Genomic DNA, 21,391 nt, shown 5'->3' with positions numbered 1-21,391 from the left:
CTCATTGTTTCATATTGGCACTGTCGTTGGTGGTAAGCTGCCGTTTCTGTGATGCTTTTACACTGCACTTACTCACTGCGAAAAGTGGAATCTAAGTAACAACATATCTTAAATCAAGGCAATATATGCTTGTTTTTTGTCTGACAAGATACTTCTTTTATTGTAGAGCATTTCACTTGTATCAATCTTTTTTGTCCTGAATCATCTAAAGATGTTTTAATTTCTTGCTGAGGTTTTATTACTGGTCCTAACTAACGTAATGCTTGAAAATACAATTTCCGAAATTCCAAAGATGTTTGACATTTATGGTCCCCAGAGGATGAATCATACTGACTTTGGTGATCCCCCCACTTGTCCTATACTGCCACTAGCAGGTCAAACTTAGTCCAGTATGGTTTGGGACCAAACACCTGCAAACCCAGTGGCTTTGCCATCAGCCTCGATTGTACTTTGTGCTAATTAGGAAGTGTTAGCAATGCTACAGATTGTAAACATTGATGAAAACACTGATGATAGCATTGATGTTTTAAACTTGGACTATGGGACTTTTTACATATATGAAAATCTAATAAATTTAAGATCTGGTCAGATGAGTTCACACAATACTGATTAAGCCCATCACCATTCCCATTCTTTTGTGATGATCTTACACATTCCTCTTGAGAGGAATACAGATTCTGTACATTGCAATGTGAGGTATGCCTGGTGTGTATTTAAGGAGCTATGAAAACAAATGGGAGGAATATTTAGCCTGCCATTCACTTCCTTCTGATAGCTGTAAACCTTGAAGTTCTCTTATGGTCTGAATCACATCCCTCGGAGAGGCCCTCGTCTACCCCAGATAAACAACTTCCCTCCTCTCTCACACTCCTCCTGAGCTTCCAAAACAGGAAGCTAAAGTTGCAAATACAAAGACGAAAAAGGAATGTTGTTCAACCCAATTTTGTGTACAGGATGTGGAAGATGTGACAGCTGTTTTTTGGGACGTGCCGGTGTTTGTTTCATCCGGATTCCGCTTTCACCTGCGTGATAGCGTGCAGAACATTGCATACTGTACTGTAGTTATTGCCATTGATGCCTTTCCTTTTTCTCTTTGCTTGTGTCTGCCTCACCCCAGGCACAGTGGCAGCCATTGCCGGTCTCCACCCGGGCCAGTGCATCATCAAGGTGAATGGCATCAATGTAAGCAAGGAGAGTCACGCCAGCGTCATTGCTCATGTCACCGCTTGCAGGAAGTACCGACGGCCCACGCAGGTGAGGAGGAAGAAAGGAGAAATGAGAATATATTGCAAAGAAACCCAACTAGACTGTCGTTTTTAGAGTTTTACTTCACACCCAATATTTAGAGTCTCACACGTTCTGTGCAAGCACTATGACGATCTGGTCCCCGAAGAAAAGCCGTTAGCTTTGATTTGGAGGTCACACTTTCATTTCCCATGACCTATACTCGTAGAAAGTTAAGATAATTTGACTTGTACGCTGTTTGATCGGACAGTTATGCAATAAAACTGGAAGGAGAAGAAGTGTGGGAGATCATTAAAGAGCGAAAGGCACAAAAAGAGCAGAAAAAAGGGGAAAACAAAGACCAGTTGACCGTGAGAAAAAACGCAGCAGACAGACCTCCGAGCTCCCGTTTACCTTCATATCTCTCTTTCTCTCTCTTTGTGACTCCCTCTTTCCTTCTCTTGGGTCATTACGCAGAAATAATAGTAGTTTTGGCTCCTCCAGCGCTGACCCCTGGCTCACAGCGGTGGGCCTGCTGTGGGAGACTGGCAGGCTGCAGAGAGGTGGGAAAGGATCTGGGGGTGGCTGGGGCTCGGTGTGGGTGAGATCCCTAGAGGGAGGGAGGAGAAAGATGGAGGAAAATACGAAGGGTAAACTAGACTTTTTTCCTCTTTTTTTTTTGCCCTGATAGAGTGGTTGACAGCACACAGCGTGGGGGGAGAGAGCAAGCTCAGTCCACCTGTTGAAAGTGGGACAAATGTGTGAAAATAGAAACCCAAGAGTGCGTGTATGGGGCGAGTTAGTGTAGTGTGTCACTTATAATTGAGCCCCATTGGGACTTCAGGCTTAATGAAGCACTTCAGGGCTCCAGCACTATTGGAGATCTGGTTTACATCAAGTTTGGACGCAGAGGAACCGCCCTCTCTCTTTCTCCATCTCTTTCTACGTGCGGTTCTACACTAGAAGACCACAGACCAGTCGGCAGAGCATGGCACAGCATGCAGCCTTGGCAGAAAATCCATTGTGGGCTTGGGTGTGGAGAGAACAGACAGATACACAGACACACACACACACACACACACACACACAGGGCTGTGTGGCACGCTAGAGTGAGTTGATGAGATTGGCATGGGTTTGCTTTTGCGGTCTCACCGAGCACCGTGTTCCCATATGTTTGCGAAGGCTTTTCACTGTATGCTTTGCCAACCCAACTGTGACACTGCACACCATATCTGGGCGGAATCAGCTGAACATGCTGCATCAAACCCAAACCTCAGCTTGTGTACACGCATCCACGCACACACGCCAGAGTTCTGTGTGCCCACAGTCGTATTTTTTCCTCACCTCCTATCTCTCTAGCAATAGAGATGCCACCTGTTAGCAACGAGCGAGAGTGGAAGGATAAGAGAGATGCTGCAATCGACTGATATGTTGTTGACAGTGGTGTGTTTGTTTGACTGTAATGGCTCCAGTGAATTTGATTCCAAGTGAAAACACACAGAAGCCTTTTAGTTCTGAATAAGTTTGAAAAATCTGAATCATTTGAGACAGAGCATTCTGCTTCTTCATGCTTTGTATGATACAACAACATTGTTGTTACGCTTCTAAGTGAATTCCTTTGTTGTAATCCTTTACAGCAAGATACTATTAAGTGGGTGTACAACAACAGTGAGAGCGCTCAGGAGGACAACCAGAAAACAAACCAGAAACCAGCCCCTGAGGAGAACGGAGACGGCTTTGAGTGCAAAGTAGAAGGTGACCACACGCACACAGTCACAAGAAACGACACGAGAATTACTCACCAGGGAAAAGAAATTCCACTCAAGGTGTCTGTGGATGTAACGCAGGCTTGTTCGCAGGGAACACAAGCCCCGCCGCCCTCTCCAGTTAACAAGTCAGACGCAGCTCCGAACGGGCTCATCTGGAGTGTGTTAGCCTGAGAACAGCCGCCTCCGCTGGCTCATCAAGTGTTAATTCTCCCCCTACGATTTATGGATCCCAGTGAGAAAGTTAAGCAGGAAAGCTATTGCCTTCATAGCAAACAGCTCAGGAGCAGGATTTACTGCCATATTAAGTCATCGCGTTAGCATAGGGCCGGTTAGCCTAATGCTCTTGGAATTGCTCATCAATTTCAGAGGCTGATGGAGGGAAGCCATGTGCGGAGGGTCTTCCTCGGAAATGAGCTGCAGATCTGGTGGTCTGAGGCCTCCTACAGTGCAGAGTGTGTGATGACAAAAACTTTTTTGTGGTGAATTCTTTGTTTTTATTGCGGAAAAAAAACATCAGTGCTTTGGTTTTGCGATTCATGGATGCGGGCCGCCATGTTTGCATGAAAGTTGCCAGTGATCTGTTTCACCCCTGTGTCTTTGTTCCTCTGTATTTCTGCAATCTCAGAGGTGATGGACAAATTCAACACTATAGCCATCATCGACGGGAAGAAGGACCATGTGAGTCTGACTGTGGACAACGTCCACCTGGAGTACGGAGTGATGTATGAGTATGACAGCACGGCTGGCATCAAGTGTCACGTGCTGGAAAAGATGGTCGAACCCAAGGGATTCTTCAGCCTCACTGCTAAGGTATTCTGTCTGCTGTATAATGTAAAATCTATAAAATGATAGATTTTCTCATTTATCTTGATAGCAATAAATGTAATTACACTTACTTGCCCATGCTAGGTTCACATTTATGTCAGGATCAATGCAAAGTGTGATCAGCTGAAGATTCTGAACATCTGAACTGGACTTTAGGCTGATTGGTTGAACATCTGGTTTAATTATGTGGAATTCAATCCATTCGTTTTCGAAAAACAGTGATGTTGGTAATTCAATACATTCGCTCCAGCCTCAAGGCTAGAGACCCTTTGCTCACTTTGTGGCAATTTGATTAATTAAAGCAAAACATATTTGCCCTTCTACCTAAATGTAATGTGCTGCCTCGTCCAAGGGCGCTGAGTCAACGTCTATTTTTAATGCCTTTATTATTTCAGTTGATATTGTGCTTAAATGGAGCATATTCCTTACTACATTTGTGTTTAATCACATGAATCACTTCTATTCTAGCAGAAGAGAACGAGCTGGTTTTTGTGGCTGTAGGCAAATTATAATAAAGCTGCAATGTGCTGTGTGCGCTATAAACACAATTCACAGGAAGCGGGAGGAAGAGGCCCTGATCTAAGGCCCTGATCCGGCCCTGTGCAGCCCAAGGGGATTGTCCTAATCAGCTAATGGCCGTTACTTTTATCAGAATTTATGTAGCAAACATTGTTTAGGCTGATATAATGCTAACTGTCTGTGGATAACAGCAAGAGAAAGGGAGAGAGACGGAAAGTTTTATTACCTTTTAGGTGATGAATAGTGCTGTTGTGTTTATCACCTCAGAGCTGAGCCTCGCTGAGTTCAATAAAGATGTGAACAAACCGTGAAAATGCTTCAGTCTCTGATGATAGCAGCAGATGAGCTTGCAAATGATCGAGACAGGTCACCATTTTTCTATATATTTGCTCTTGGACAGATGTGAAATCTCTGTAGAATTTGTGATCAAGAACTTTGCCGTTGCATTTTTCCTCAAAATGACACACAGATGCCTCAGTGTAATTTTTTATGTTTAAACGCTTTGGTAGACCGAGATCAGGCCAGTGGCTCTCCTGCTGTGTAGATTGAACGTCTTGACGCTTGTTAAAACGGACAGCTTTATTTCAGTCATGTTAGTTCCCAGCTGTGTTAAGTGCATGCCTTTTACATGCCAGCGCTGATGTTCACAGAGCGAACATCACTGATTTAAGACACGAAGATTCACTCACATTCACATAGAAGCGCACATGCTGGTGTGGAATATCAAACGCTGTTCGCAGCGTCTTTATGCCAAATTCCATGATGAACAACATGTCCCGTTCATGGTAAATAAGCAGAGATCACAAGTTGGGTTCATGTTTTAAACTGATCTAGATTTACAGCCCTTGTGTTCCAAAGTCTTTAAAAGCACCATCTTAAATGAAAGCCAGTGACATGCATAAAAATAAAACTTGCCATATCCCCTCTGACTATCAGTAGTTTCCCATTCCTCCAAAGTGAAAGTAATTTTAGTATTATTATAAACATCTGCCCCGGCAGTTCAGGATGTCCTCTGAGATCTGTGTGATGTAGAATTTTAATATCGCTAATGCTGGCAGGCGCATTGGTTTTCTTGTGCTTCAGTCTGCTATTACATTTCCTCCTCTGCTTTTTTCTCTCCTCCACTGGGCATCTCATTAAGACGGCTCAGAGAACTGTGTTTCTCTTCCTCCTCATATCTAATCTCTGATCTGGAAAGTCAGAGCCTTCATACATCACATGTATAGTGTAGTGAGTGAGTTTATCTCAGTGGATTTGTGAGCACCACATGGAAATTTTACATATCCGAGTGAAACTGCTCATGAAATGCTGTGGAGGAATCATCCCTGCAGCCAAATTTTATTTTGTTTTCCAATGAAAAAGCGCTTGGTCATTCATTTACATGCCGTCAGCTGGTCCATCAGTTAATCATCTCTGCCTTTGCCCTTTCTCTGAGCAGATCCTGGAGGCGCTGGCTCGCAATGATGACACGCTGGTGCAGATGTGCGGCAGGTTGAGTTTCAGCTGTGACGTGATCCCAGAGGAGCTGCAGGTGCGCTTCACCGCCATGTGCGCTGAAAGGGTGGAGCACATCAACCGGCGCATCACTAACTACAGAAAGGTAGCTACGCTGCGCTGCTCTGATGACACACAAAGAGGCCCGCCATCAGTGCCTCTCCACCATGAGCTGCATATTTATATTTTTACACTGCTTGGAATCATGAAAATGGTCTTCTGCAATTCTCTGCAGACTGACACGAATAGAAGCAGGATGCAGCTGGTGTAGAAATACCACTTGTGCATAGTTTTTACTGTGGTTCCACGCTGTGGTGTTTGTCCTAAAAGAGTAGAAATCCTGCTGAACCAATTCAACTTAGATGCACTTTTATAGGGACCTCCCACAAGGACCCAAGTGACCAAAACATACTGAAAATGCACTAAAAAGACAGAGAAGTCACCGATGGATGCTTGTTTTCTCACTGCGCTGACATCAGCATGTCAGAGTGCATCAAACCAGTGGCGCTCTGCAAACAAGTGTGAAGGCTGCAATCAGTTCTCACTGACCTGAGAGAAGACGAAACATTTAGTCACTGTCTTGCAGACTTCTCAGTGAGTTAGACGATATGTGTGCAATGTGTAGCATAATCTGCCGCTTTGTTTATAATTAGGTTACAGCTGGTTGCTGACTGAGCCAAAGTATTTTCATCGCTTTTCATTCACATCTGTAAGCGTGTGTCTATAGGCCAAACATCCCAATGCATGCAACTGTGCGTGAGAGGGAAAAAGGAAAAGATCTGACTCAACATTAGAGTGGGGCCTTGGATTAATTACCAGTCACTTATAAATAGCCCTGTGCAGCCACAGCCAGGACCTTTGTTGTGTAAGATCCCCTCCTGCACTGGAGCATTCCTTTTCAGACCCCAAGAGAGAAGAGGTGGGGGGGGGGGGGGCTGGGGGTGCGAGAAGTGAGAGAGAGGGAAGGACGAAAGAGGGAGGAACTGACATCAAGAGACAGAACACAGAGTGATATAAGGAGAGATGTTAACCTGAGGGCTGGAAATAAGAGTCCGCAAACCTCAAGAGAGATGTGGTGAGACTCCTCGGTCTCGAGAGAAGGTCAGCTCACGGTCCATCTGGAGCGCGTCATCCCACTCCGTACTGCAGCTATCTGAGATAACCGAGAAGACATGTTTGGTTTAAGTTCCTTAGTTAACATATACATTATGTTATGCTTATGTTGCTTGACAGCCCGGGTTGCTAAAAACTGAGTGTGTGGCTCATCGCATCTGCTGTGTAACATCCAAGACAGGATGCAGGCCCTGTGATGGAGGGTTCAAGGAAAGTGCAACCAAATGTTGCAATGAATAAACCTGTTTGTGATATTCTGTGTCAGCTCAATTGGATCCAAGCAGTGTTTCAGGGTCCCTTTGTATTTTTGTTTTACATGGGGATCTCACAGCACAGCAAGAGTTAGGCGTCCTATAGAAGTTCTATAGGGTCGAGTCACTAAGGAGGATTTGGGCACTCTGTTAAACAGTGTATACAGGATCCATACACTCTTATCTGATCGGATTGTTATTTTGTCAGTGGAAAGTGTGTTCGATGTTACTGTCATGAAAATAAAACTGCAGTTCCTCTGCGGAAAATTCAAAACACGAACTCACATTCTGGAGGTTTGTGGAAGTCGCAGATGAAATCACAAATAGGAAAAAAACAATCATTTCATCATATAATCTCACAACATGATGGTATGAGCTGCTGTACATCACTTTAATTCAATTCATATCCATGTAAGTGATAAATGGCCACGTTGGGGTCTGGAGTTCTTCACATGTGTGAGCAATGATGATGCTATGTGTCTGTCTTGGATCTTTGATTTGGGTTTAATATTTGAGCTGTCACATAAAAAAGGAGGAATGAAGAAAATGTACAGTAATGGCTGTTGATGCTTTTCTTCTAGCGCCAGCTGTCATATATGTAAAAGAAAACAGCACACATGCAGCTTTTAAAGACTTTTGAAGCCTGCCCGCTCTGAAATTGTCATCTCTTTTCTCCACCTTTGATAACTATCAACCCATATTTCTCGCAGACGACCTTTATCAACCACAGAAAAGAAAACATCAGCACATTTTATCTCTGCATCACCTTCGTCTCTCTGTTTAACACAGTTTGCTCGGGTACTGAAGAACAGAGCGTGGCCCACCTTTAAGCAGGCTAAAGCCAAGGTGTCCCCCCTCCATAGCAGCGACTTCTGCCCTACCAACTGTCATATCAATGTGATGGAAGTGTCCTACCCAAAGACCACCACGTCTCTGGGCAGTGCCTTTGGTGTGCAGCTGGACAACAGGAAGAACACCCTGGAGAAAGGAGGACGCAGCAGTGCAGAGCAGGGTGAGTAAGCACACAGTCGAGTACTTACACATCTGAATCTGCTGTGAAATTTGACCTTTTGCTGGCATGTTTGCTTCGCCTCAGGTAAGCTGAACCCCATGGTTAACGTCCAGCATACTATCACTACTATGGCTGCTCCGTCGGGTCATAGCCTGGGCAGGACGGAGGGCCACGGCCTCCGCTTCCTGCTCCGAGAGGAAGACCTGCTCACCCTGGATGCTTACCAGAAACTCCTCTACAAACTCACCACAGTTGTGACTGAGATGGAGACACACGGCGCCCACATTCACGAGTGAGTGTCTATATGTGCATGCTTGCAGTGTATACAACATCTGTACCTCTGCAGCCTTTGCAATTGTTAACATAAACACACACACACACACGTACACTTTTTCTCATATGCCTGCAAATCGTTCCCATGTGAGACGCAGTGTTCTGTTTCGTCGAGTGGCTCGAGTTTGAGATTAATCTATTCCAACATGTTGCACACAAATTGCGAAATAAAGGGTGAAATTGATCTTTTCTCGTATCGCTTTTTGTTTATGATGGAACGGGACCTCTCCCGCTGATTCCATTCCACTTGATTTGAAGTGTCCTTAGAAACCAGATTGCCTCATATGACAAGCTGTAACTTCAGCAGCCCGCCTGGTCAACGAGCTGCGTCTGGCACTTGGCGGGCATACATTTTATTCATTACTCTACCACCTGTGTGTGTGTGTGTGTGTGTGTGTGTGTGTGTGTGTGTGTGTGTGTGTGTGTGTGTGTGAGAGAGTCATTTAGGTGGATTCTCTCCACCATATGTGTGCAAAGGTATGCTTATGCTTCATTTATGCTCAGGATTTAAACCTAATACGCGTGTGTTGGATCAGTGTTTCCTGGCTGGCCACTCTGTGTTCAGCGTGGTCACCGGGTTCATTGTTTGGAAGTGCACGAGGCCACGGAAAAGGAAATGGGAAACACTGCTCCAGTTTGGCCTCCCCCACCGCCAAACAGGAAACACAGTCTCAGTGAAGTGGAGGGTGTGTCATTAGGCCAGGTGCCCTCTGGAAATGCTGTTCAGCAACAACAGACCACCACATACACACACACACTCACGCTTATTTGTAGGACATGAATGTGTGTAAATGTTCATAGTACCAGATTCCCCCTGCAGAAGTTGGTAATTAATGGCGGGCAGCTGACTACAATAGATGTGCTATGAATCTTTAGACGATCATTTGATTGATTTGGTCATTAGAAGTCTCCTCAGCAAAGGCAGCGGCTTTTGGAGAATGACATTAAAAGTCGCTAGATGGAGCGGAGCTGTCACCTACCCGTGGTAATAATGACTCGAGTCCACAGCAGGGCTCTTAATGACGGCGTCTGGACAAATTTTGTCATGCTCCTTTCGCCGCCAATTAGCGCGGTCGCGTCCACGCGCTCTCAAATGGCCCGAGACGCGGCTAGCGAGGGGACGATGACCTTTACCATCCGCTGTCTGTTTAAACATGCAGACGTACACACACATGCACACTTCAGGAGCTCGTTAAGGGCGAGCTGTGTGCGTGGGCATGAGTGTTTCACAGCAGTGGAACAAATATGAGTTGTGTCTCTTGTATTTGCAGTGTGGGTGCTTTGCTCTGACCTCTGTGGGTGTGTTCAGCCCTCCTGAGCTCTTCATTAGATTAGTTTGCATATTAACCTGTTCTTTGACTGGTCTGGGGTCAGTATTCCTTGTTTTATTCATACATACACCCACCCTTTCTCGCCTAGCTCTGCTGGTTTTGTCGAAGTCTCTCGGTGTCCTTTCCTTCCTGTGTCTGTCTGCACACATAGATGCAGACATTCTTCACTCTCTCTCTGTCTTTACTGGGTGTGACTGACTTTGACAGCGCCTATTTATAATGATGTATTAATGAGCTGAAGTGGCCATATTTATTAGACCCCCCACCCCACCCCCTCACCCCCCCACCACCGGTTTCCCACCCAAAGTCAAGAGAGGAAGTCTATGTACATTCACCAGAGATTAGAAATATCCTCTGGTAATTCGGGGAAAGAAAAACAGCCGAACGCAGAGCGATGTTACATAATTTCTTGGCTCATTCTGGAGGAATCCATTTTGAGGCAGCGACCTGTGAACCTTCGTCTCGGGGGCCACAGACAAGAGGTCGCAGCTGTGTGTGGACGTGCCCCGTGGCTCACTATATATCAGGACCTCCTCCCTTCCTGGATCAAATACCCACCAACTCCACTTTCCTCCTCTGCTTTCACACATTTTCTCTGTGGACGTTATTATTAGCATCCTGACTGCAATCAGTTTCACCGCTATAGGGTCCTCTTATTTACCTCCGTATGGATTAAAGCATGCAAATCATGAAGCGGCCTGATGTGGAGCTTTGTAATGCAGATTCACTTGTGCCTGCAATGAAGGCGATTGATGTCTAATGGTTTAATGTGTCGAAGTGGGTTAAAGAGCTTCCTGTGAGAGATTAAGAGATCTTCCCGATCGTTCGAGATAAGAGTGATGTGCTTTGGCCTGCTCTCGCCGTTCTTTCCCGTCTTTTCTCTCTCTGTTGAAGCCCCTTCTCTGATCCAGTCATTGTTATTCTCCCTTGCTCCCTCCGATAGTTTGCGCCCCAAAGGCCCCAAACTGTGCTCACTTCTTTATTAACCAATAGCCAATCACAGAGCCTGGAGAGCTTCTCCATGGCGATGGAATGCCACTCTGCTTTGGAGGGGCATTGTGGCGGCTCCTGGAGTGGACCATAATGAGGGCATCTCTGTGGCCCAGTCAGCCTGTGAATGGGTAGAAAAGGGGGTCAATAGAGAGGGAGGAATGGAGGGGAAAGGAGAGGTGTTTGAAAGCATAAAGAGGCATAAAAATCTGAGATGCATTTGGGTAGCATGAGGCAGACAGGTTGTTTACTTCACGCCTCCCCACTGCCTCCATTCAGATGTCCTTAAGGCCGATGTTATGACACAATGGAAAATGTAAGCGGACACAAATTAAAATAAGGCTCGAATGTGAGCAGGCATTGCGTGTCAGAGTGTGTGTGTGTGTGTTTGTGCGTGTAAGGGGGGAGATGAAAAAAAGTCCAAGCCTTGCATTTATTAGAATATGGTTTTAAATGCCACCATGTGTTGCTGCAACTGTGAAAATATCCTGGCTGGCCTCTTCCTGCTCCTCCGATAGTTGTCTGATACAGTACAGGCCGGCGCTAATGGCGAGAGCAGATCTTTGCAGCTGAGTTGCAGCGTGTTGACACAGCTGTACGGCTACATGTTTGAAGCTACGAATATGATGTGAATCCCTGTCCGTCTGAATCTGAGCACATGCAGGTTGGGATTTTGTTTGGCTTTCTCGCTCAGCTGTCGGAGCCCACGCGCATGCTGCACATACTCGATGTACAGTTCAATATGTTACAGTGTTGGGACACATCTAAACACTTCCTGTGTTGCATTAGTCTGATCAAAGCTGTTTCTATCCCGCTGTCTCAAGTGTTTTGGATGAATGTCATAGCTGTAAGTAATCTTTCCTCTCTTTCTTTCTACCGTTTTTTCTCCTTCTCTCCATCAGCCTTTTGTCGTCCATCACACACCCTCCAGCGACAGAGGCGAGGACCCCAGAGAGCTACATATCGGCAGAGAGTGAGGGGGAGAAGGGGGAGCGGAACGGGAAGAAAGTGTGTTTTAACGTGGCAGGGGACGAGCAGGAGGACTCTGGACACGACACCATCAGCAACCGAGACTCCTACAGGTAAAACCAAAGTGAAATGTGGTTATGTAAGAGGTTTCAAAGAGAGCTCAAAGAAGTGGAAACATTTTTAGAAAAAGAATAACACAAGGAGAAGTTGAATGGCAAAAGAAATCTGTGATATAACGATATCCAACAGCATAGCCACCATAGCATTTTAATAATGGTAAACTTTATTTATGTAGCACCTTCTCCACAGTCTTTACATGCAATACAACATACATCATACCATAGAATGGCCTTACTTTTTTAGCTGTTGGCCAGGATAATTAGATTAATGAGTACATATACTGAACAGTAAGATAAATATATTTTTCCTTCATGTTTAACTCCTTGTTTCTTCTCAGTGACTGTAACAGCAACAGAAACTCCATCGCCTCCTTCACCAGCATCTGCAGCAGCCACTGTAGCTCCTACGTTCACAGTGATGAGATGGACTCAGGTGCACGAATGCAACATGACGCACATCACACATATGTAATGTGACAATTAAAAAAAAAGAGACGTTCACATCTGTGTGTCACAAAACTACAACTCTGATCGGCCTCAACGTTGCAAAATAATTGAGGTGGGATGATTCTAATCTTACTGCATGAGAACAAAAAAGCCTGAAGTTGAATCTAACTGGATGTGACGGGCGTTTGGCCACACATCTCATCTGGATTTGTCATTAACATCTGAAGTGTCCTGTGAGATACTCTTTCCCTCTGTCTCCGAGGACGTCTCTGTCTCACACACACACACACTCACACACTACAGCTCTATGTGATGTCAGGTGTATTTTTCTTAATCCTAAGGCTAAGAACATTTGAAAGAAACGGACAAGCTTGGAGGTTGATTTGTCATCCAGAGTGAACATGCATGTGTGTAACACAGTAGTATAGTGGACTGATGCTGATGACCTGCAACCATGCCTCTGCAGGGGATGAGATGCCCTCCAGTGTGTGGCTGTCCCATGACAAGCAGAAGAAGCTTCACAGCTTTCTGGAACATCTGTTTAGCCAGGTGGGTCAGCTAAACATCTGTTCAGGTTGATGAAATTTTCTCACCAGCTTAGACTTTTAAAGGCTCTACTCATCCCTGAACATTGTGGAAATCCAGTTTATCTTGCAGAGCCTTTTGAATATTACATATTTTATTGAGCCCCTTGACTTTTTTATTGTCTTGCGAAGGTGAAATTATTGTGCTGCCGAATGGCTTTGCGCAACAGATTGCAAACGGCTCTGTTATGATTTGATTTTTACCCATGATCGAGTTGAAAAAGCCCAGCTGAAAAATGTGCAACATGACTTTCAAACACAAAGCAATTATTTCATGCCCAGCTTAATGTTTTTAAAGGTCAAATATTTATGTAGACATTCGTGTATGGAGAACAGAAATGATGTATTTTCTTCAGAAAGAGAAAGTCATGATAGCCTAAAGCTGACCCCTGACCTTTCTGAGACCTTTGTAGGAAAGGTTGACCATATCTAATTACACATACTATCCACACACACACGCAGACGCACACACACAAACGCATACCACATCCACGAGAAGCCCTATGAGGATGTCTCAATCGGCAGTGGACGGGCAGAAAAATTATGTCTTGCTGTCTCCGCACTTTTGGGCTGCTTCCTGTCATTTGTTTCATTGTAGAGCAGTTTCCCCAGCTTTGTTTACATACTGCATAGCAAATTGTATTCACTGGGGCTCTGCGGGGTTGCGTGTGTGTGTTAAAGAGAGAGCTGGAGAAGCAGGTGTCGGTTATGTTTGGGCAGCACTTTTTGCTTCCCTTCGCATACTTTCGATCTCAGCCGGGTGGGAAACTGTATCATGCAAGTGCACCGACTCGACCTTTGTGCTCTCCCCAGGTGGACTCCATCACCAGCATGCTGAGAGGAGCGGTGGTGGCTCGGGCGTTCGAGCAGACCAAGTGCTTCACACCTGGAAGAGGATTACAAGGTAGAAAATGATGCGCTCCTGGCTCTGAAACGCTGATCTCAGCCTCTTTTTGCACAGTGCGTCCAGCAGTCCAACCATAAGAAATGGAAAAGTTAGTCTTTTAGTATGAAAAATATTCTTTCTGTCTCACTGTCCCCGCAACGTATCTCACCATCTCCTGTAGCAGTGGCATGTTTTTTTTGGTCTGATGATGTAGCTCTGCTTCCTGGGCCGGGCCGGGCTGCACAGTGGGCCCGAATGAGGAAAGATAATATTGGAGAAAACAGAGCACACGCTGAAAATGTAGCAGCCGCCACCTGCGCACAGGGGCTGCAACTTCCTGTTATGTAACGTGTGTGTGCGTGATGTGATGTGAGACATGTGGGGAAGTGTCGTAGGTGGATTCCAGCTCCTTTAAAAAAAAACAAACAAAGTGATTTCCATCCATTTTGTCCTTTTCATTTCTCCCTCCTGCCTTCTCACGTCTTTTCCCTTCCAGCTGTCCCACTGCCCTTCACTCTGAAGCACTTCCAAGTGTTGACACAGCACCACTTAGTTACACACTCATCTCCACTTTACGGTTATTGTAGTGCTACTTAGCAGTCAATGGAAAATGTGACCCTGCAGCAGCTCTTGTGCTTGCGTGGTATCAGATCTTTGTTTTTTTTTCTTCCTCTGCGATGTGTGTATTTGCCACCTCACCTCATCTTGGCCTCTGTGTTTAAACCACACTATTGTTACATTTTATCTCTCTCAGGAAAATGTAGGAAATGTTGCTGGAAGGGGCTAAATGTATCCTTATCATCTCCCGCTACAAATATAAAGCTTACGGTGCCCTTTCATGATCTGTGGAACTCAGATGACTCAGCCCATTTTGAAGATTAGATAGAAAGAAACGCTCAAAAGCAACAATTGTTTTCTTTCTTCTCTTTTGGTGCAAGTTCCCAGACTTTGCAAGGATGATAACTGTGTTTTGCATCCCGGTGGTCTGTATTTGAAGGCTTTAATAAGCTCCGATATGAAGCAAGTTTGCTCAATTTATGTCCTTGAACCTGACATTAATGGAGTGTGATGAGCACTAAAAGCTAAAGAGCAGATTACCCAATTATTCTGTAGGTTTGGATAAGTATTACTTCCTAACATCATGACCCATTTGGCACACAGACTCCCCTCTCATCCCAGGCTGTCTTCAAGTGAGCACAGATATGCTTGAACTGAAAATAGGTCTGCTGTTGCTTGGTGTGTGTGTGTATTCATAAATGCCCTCAGGAGGGACGTGGAGGCCTTGATCAGAGCTGATCCATCTCCACTCCAGTAATGTGTGTGGTTGATAACAGAGCAAATAGGATTATCTAACAAGTGGAGCATTCCTGCATCTGATCTCACACACACAAACACACACACACACACACACACACACACATACACACACACACACACACACACACTCCAAACCCCCTTGAAGCCTCTGTTAAAACAGCCACCCCTCTATCACAGATCTCTTCATTCGTCTCCAAAGTAAACTTCATTACAAGCCTTTCTGTCTTGTTTCGAGAGGGGGCTACACCACATTGACAGACATTACACTCATGTTTTGCCACCGCAAAGACAAAGAAGATTAGATTGGAGGCGGTCTAACGCTGGTGGCCTGTGGGATGTGTTAATAAAATCGGGGAAATGTTGCTTGGTTCTGGGTCTGTCCGACCTATCATTTTTTATTGTTTCAATCAGAGAGACAGAGAAACCGAATGAGGCCAGTGTGAAGACTGACACATGAAGAGTAACGGAGATGTGAAGAGGAATAGATGAAAAGTGAAAGATGAATGGAGATGGTTCAAGCTTAATAATTTGTTGGCATCTCTCATCTTTTTTGATGATCCCTTTTGCTGAAATGTTGTTGACTGAATAACCAGTCTCCTAAATAACACAAATGGGTCGCACTTTTAAAGAGCTTGATGTGCTCCAGCTGCCTTCGCAAAGTAACGGATGTTTTATGATGCCAATAAACATCTGTGAACAGAGTTGACTAGAGAGCACTTTGTCGCATAAATCCACTTTCTTTCTATGCAGAATTCGCTTTGCATACGGTCGTATGCCTCCGCTGGGCCTGTGCTAATTCTCTGTTCATGTCTGCGTGTGTTTATGTCAGAGTTTCAGCAGGAGATGGAGCCCAAGGTGAACTGCACCAAAAAGCTGCGTCTCCATGTCAAGCAGGACCCCTGGAACCTTCCCGGCAGCGTTCAGACCCTCACGCAAACCATCGCTAAATATGTTGAGGGTCAGTATACTGTATGCCTGAACCCCCCCTCCACACACACACGCACACACACATACGCACATATTCATGTTCCTATATTGACTGGGGCCTAAGGTTTGTGTGCATGTACAGTATTTGTTGAAAAAGCACACCAGGCTTGGGAAGTAATGTACATTAAATCGACCAATTCTCCAGTGGTCCTCATCATATTTATTAGATGCAATAATAGCTCCTGTTGAAGTTGTGTGTGTACAGGCAGTCCCAAACTGCTAACTGCGCTGCTCTCTTTATACTTTAAACCTGAAACCATCCTGGGACGCATAAACTGGAGCTGCAGAGTTGGAGCTGAAAACTAGCACGTTAAAGAATCCGAAGAGCTGCACGCTGTGAGACCTTTTTTATCTTCACGGGGAGTGCAGCCTCGTTTACTCTCAACAGGAGTGTGTGGTTTTGTGTCGGTTGGCACACAGATTGAGCACACAGATGCACACGGACGCTCAGTGTATGTACATACAGACACACCCCATGCAAACACACTGAGATGCAAACAGCACAGACCGAAGGCCAGCCACATGACACTCCTGGGAAAGGTGAGCTGGCGGTCACAAGTGAGAGAGGACAAATAAGCAGAGTTAATATTAATGTGCAGCTTGGCCTGTGTAAACCATTTTTTCTTTCTACCTCTCCCCATGATGGCTTTTTCATGCAGTGCGGCGCCCTGCCAAGCTTCCCGCAGCTCTGATATGACTATAAACAAATATGGATTTATGTTATTATCTTTGCCTGTGGCTGTTTTTTATGATTTTTTCTTATATGTGAAGATAAACAGCTGCAGAGCTGTACTAGAGCAGCAGAGTTATACAGCATCGTCTTATTTATGACATTAAGGGGTCGGGTTTATAGTATAGGTCATACAATGAGAGCAAAGCACTTCGGGAGTTGATAAAAGGTTGTTCCCTGTCTCACAGGATTGCTTTTATTTGTTTTTTCAGAGGTGAAGACACGGCTGCTCTTGGTCTTACTACAATATACAGGTTTGTCCTACTCTCCTCCTGCAGTAACACAAAAATACAGAATACAGCGCTGAATGCATATTGCACAATAAATAAATAAAGTCAATAAAAGCATGCTCTTTAAAGACATAGCATCCTGCACTGTGTGAACCGATGCATGAACTCACTTCAAACGACAGCGAAAAAAGAAGCAAAAATAAAGAGGAAGAGGGAAAAAAATCAGCTAGAGAGCTAAAAAAAAAGAAAGAACAGGGAAAACTTGATTAATTTCTACAATAATTTGTATAATTTGATTAGTTTATACACAGGCACGACTAAAGGTAATACAGTGCTTATACTGCTACATGACGGTATAGTTTTTTGCTCTGTTACTGCTCTAAAAAGGCACTAAAAATGGCCAGACACAAATTTCTTAAATATGCATGAGTAGAATTTATGAGACATTAAAGTAGCACCATTTGAGAAGAAAAGATGAAAAGTGAGAGTTTCACGTTTGTATGAGGACACGGAGGCTTTGAAATGTATTTCTTTGTGTGAAATGAACGCTTAACATACAATGAATCCACCCTCATTGTGTATGAACTTATGTATTGCGCTTAGTGACCTGTTCTGTTACTTTTCTATGTATTTATTTTGCTTCCACAGCACATTTATCAGAGACCGTGCTCGACAGCCCGTATCAGTCCACGCACTGGCACGAGGCTAACAGCTCTGCTAAACTCAGATGCCAACTCCTTTAGAGAAACTATGCTGATGAAATTAGGTGTTATGTTGCTTTGCATACCTCCAGGGGTTTTGAATTAACAAGAAAAGGTAGAAAAAAGGGGTATGTGGTGGGAATGGCTAAGAGTGTCAAAGAGTTTGCAGTCATTCCTCATAACACATTATTCATTTCGGAGGGGTTCATGAACTCATTTTTAACTCAGTGGATTGCTGAACTTTTTCAGGGGGCCTATTTTTCAGGAAATTATGGCAGCCAATTATTTTCCACTCGGGCACACCTGTCATTTGTGCTCATTTTTTCCTGATACAATATTTAATACCCGGCAGAGTTTTGTTAAAAAAAAGCAGCCAAGACTTTTTGTTAGCAGCTTAAAAATTGCCTCAGCATAGACCTAAAAAGTGTGTTTAATTACCATAACAAACTAATTTCTGTCACGCCTCTCAGCATTTTACCTCCCCACTTCACACCTCCGGTTTTAATCGTCACACACTCAGTTTTGTTCTTTTGTCTCTTTCTGGGGGTTCCTCTCACTTTCTTCGACTGTTTGTACTTTTAACATGGCTTTCCCCTCTAGACTCAGAGATCCAGTTGCGTCGAGATATGGTCTTCTGTCAGTCCCTCGTTGCAGCTGTGTGCACCTTCTCAGAGCACCTGCTGGCAGTCCTCAACCAGGTAAACTATGCATATGCCTCTTTTTGAATTGGAACTTGAAAACGTCTATTTTTTTGGTTTTTCTTTCGTTCAGCTCACTGCTTAGCTCTTTTGTGTCCACTCTCAGTTCCACAGTGTAGGCAGGGATCCGGAGCAGGACAGCTCGGACCCCCAGGACCTTCAGGAGGCCCAGGAAGCCAGCCGCCGTTGGCTGGAGCAGATCGCCAGCGCTGGGCTGCTCTTCCACTTCCAGTCCCTCCTCTCCCCCAATCTGGTGAGCACCAGACCGTCCTCAGCTCTCAGTTAATCCTCTTTAACAAACACTCTAAAGACAGGAAGTTGCTGTCTGTATATGCACACATAAACATGTGGATTTGTTCTAAACTGAGTAGTTGTGCACATGCAAAATATAACTATTCATATATTTGCATTACACATACAGAGATTTAGCTTTATTAATCTATTGTTACATATTTTCCTTGTGTACCTCTTGAATAGCACTCTCATTGTGATATAAAGCTAGAATACATACGGTACAGAAATAGCAAAGAATATGAATCACTGGGTACAAATAAAGGTATTAATTATAATATTAACAACAAAAGCTTGCAGGACATGACATCTGCACCATTCAACGGTGTTGTTCTGCTCTTTAAATCATTGTAATGTTGTAATGTAACATTAGCTAAGCTAATACGATGGGAACCACCATTTATTATGATTTTAAGCTCATTAGTCAAGATGCCACTACCAGGCTGCACAGTGGACGATAAAAAAGAGAAGAAACAAAGACTAAAATGTGCTGAGCTTAATGCACAGTCTGCCCACAGTGACTGTGTCGGGATGTGGTCTGAATCACTGAGGTGTGCCGCTGATTCGCAGAGCCACATCCCACAGCCCACCTCTCTCCCTCTCTCCCTCATGTGCTGCTCAAATAACAAATAACATCATCTGGATAGCTGCTGTTCAAGCAGGAAGTGTCGTCTGCCAATAGCCAGCGACCAAAAAGACACAAAAATATGTTCATTCATCATTTGGAGGTTTCTCAGAATTGTCGATCCGTGTTCATTTGTGATGTGAACTTTAAGCTGCTTCAGTCAATGCTTGTTATCCTGTATCGGACATTCGCTGAGTGAGACTGAGAGAAACCTTTAACTTAACCTACAGGAACTAAAGCCACACACATGCTCACCTATATTGGGAAAGAAAACTTTATTCCCCTGCATGGATTTAAGTCAGTCCAGTGAAAAGACCAAAGAGAGTGCTTCATTATGAACTGTGGATTGCTGAAATTGATCTAAGCACACGCCGTGACCTGGCAGACGTCCATATTAACCTTTCCCTGCAAGATCTTTCAGTAATTTCAGAGTTTGATCTCACCATGGTGGAGAAACCGAAACTCAAGTCTGAGCAGCAAAAGGACTGTATTATGTTTCCTCTTGTGATTCTTTTCTGAATTTCGAATCATCAGCCACGTAGAAAAACAGTTTTTTTATTGGATGAGGTATTTAGATTTAGCTTCTATTTCCGTCCTCTTTCACTGGGAATTAGAAAACACAGGAAGTGCTTTAAAAGTGTTTTTTGGCAGCTTACGTCAGGTCTCCAGAAATCGCTGCTGCCTTCCCCTCTTCCTCCCGCAGTGCTGTCTCTCTCTCCCCCTTTAGTTTTCAAGACATTCCCCTTTCAAGTGTCCCTGTGGAACAAAACAGGGTCTCAGTACCTGCAGGTGATTCCAGCGAAATCTCAGCACGCTCCTTTTTAGGGCATCACATGAAAGGCGGCATGAGACAAACTGGGGGATGCTGTGGATGTGCGTTTGGGCTTTTGTGGATGCTGAATGTGTGTGTGTCGGGGGGGCAGTGTGTTCATGTGACGCCCTGTGAGATAAACTTGCCCACATGCAGTAGGCTTCACTTGGCAGGGCAGCGGGTACCCCTCTGTCACATGTTGGGCCATCTCAAATGTGCCTTTAGAAAAGGGCCCTAATCCTCTTTCAGCACTGCTCTGGTTATCCCTCTGCATGTGGTGGATGAGAGAGGAAGAAGAGGAGGATGACAGAGGAGTGCAGAGCGTCTCAGTCTAAAATGTCAGAGCCGCTATTGCTGTGGCCACGAACAGATGTCTGTGTGTGTGTGTGTGTGAGGATGCTGAGTGCGTGTCTGAAAAGGAAACGTGCGCATGTACACACACAGACGTAAGCAAACACAAACAAGATAAAGCAAACATGAAAACAGACAAAGACGTAAGCATACACGCTGTCATGCATGCAAACACACTGAAGTAACTAAGTACATTTGCTCAAACACTGTACTTAAGTAAAATTTTGAGGCATTTCAGTTGAATATTTCCGTGTTATGTTGCTTAAAAGTGGCATGTCGGCATGCCAGATTCATCTCCCCTCCCCATCCTCTTGTCCTGTGCACGAGCATGAAGGCCACCTGTTGCTGATTGGCTGGAACAGTGTTCTGTGGCTCGGCCCAAACCAATTTGTTTCCCCTTTGCAGAGCCAGGTGTCAGACCAGACCAGACTGGACCGCAATATTTCAAGTTCAGCTAGTCTTCCTCCAGAATGACTCACCCCACCTTCAATGCTTCTATCCTATATTTAGTAGATTCTTTACAGATTTACATTTTACATGCAAACCACGTTAAGAGCGGATTCAATTGAGTGCATTTTATCAGCTGACAAACAGTATGAGTAGAGACAAGTAGCTAAAATTGGCCCCTCCTCAATATGCAAAATTAAAATGCTGAATACATATTAATGCAACAGAAATAATCCAATAGTGTTATTTATATGATAATATCACACTGTGAAAGAGGCCTTTCTGACAATCCTCTGATGTGTTTAATTCTAAAAAAATGATCATGAAATTCATGTAA

At 44.5% G+C, this 21,391-nt stretch overlaps 1 protein-coding gene across 1 annotated transcript in view; it reads left to right on the top strand.

The window, feature by feature from the left end:
- The window catches only part of prex2 (phosphatidylinositol-3,4,5-trisphosphate-dependent Rac exchange factor 2), an 85,017-nt gene that overhangs the window by 42,454 nt on the left and 21,172 nt on the right, over positions 1–21,391 (top strand). The window contains exons 20-33 of the mRNA XM_070986205.1: positions 1,118–1,254; positions 2,862–2,979; positions 3,619–3,803; positions 5,776–5,937; positions 7,985–8,207; positions 8,292–8,499; positions 11,764–11,943; positions 12,288–12,382; positions 12,863–12,945; positions 13,794–13,884; positions 16,013–16,141; positions 17,113–17,154; positions 18,432–18,529; positions 18,636–18,782. Of these exons, the coding sequence (XP_070842306.1) occupies positions 1,118–1,254; positions 2,862–2,979; positions 3,619–3,803; positions 5,776–5,937; positions 7,985–8,207; positions 8,292–8,499; positions 11,764–11,943; positions 12,288–12,382; positions 12,863–12,945; positions 13,794–13,884; positions 16,013–16,141; positions 17,113–17,154; positions 18,432–18,529; positions 18,636–18,782 (1,898 nt within the window). The remainder of the gene's footprint in view (positions 1–1,117; positions 1,255–2,861; positions 2,980–3,618; positions 3,804–5,775; positions 5,938–7,984; positions 8,208–8,291; positions 8,500–11,763; positions 11,944–12,287; positions 12,383–12,862; positions 12,946–13,793; positions 13,885–16,012; positions 16,142–17,112; positions 17,155–18,431; positions 18,530–18,635; positions 18,783–21,391) is intronic.

This window comes from Chaetodon trifascialis, chromosome 18, assembly GCF_039877785.1.
Source record: "Chaetodon trifascialis isolate fChaTrf1 chromosome 18, fChaTrf1.hap1, whole genome shotgun sequence".
Lineage (NCBI taxonomy): Eukaryota > Metazoa > Chordata > Actinopteri > Chaetodontiformes > Chaetodontidae > Chaetodon > Chaetodon trifascialis.
This window is presented reverse-complemented; position numbering and strand designations above follow the sequence as displayed.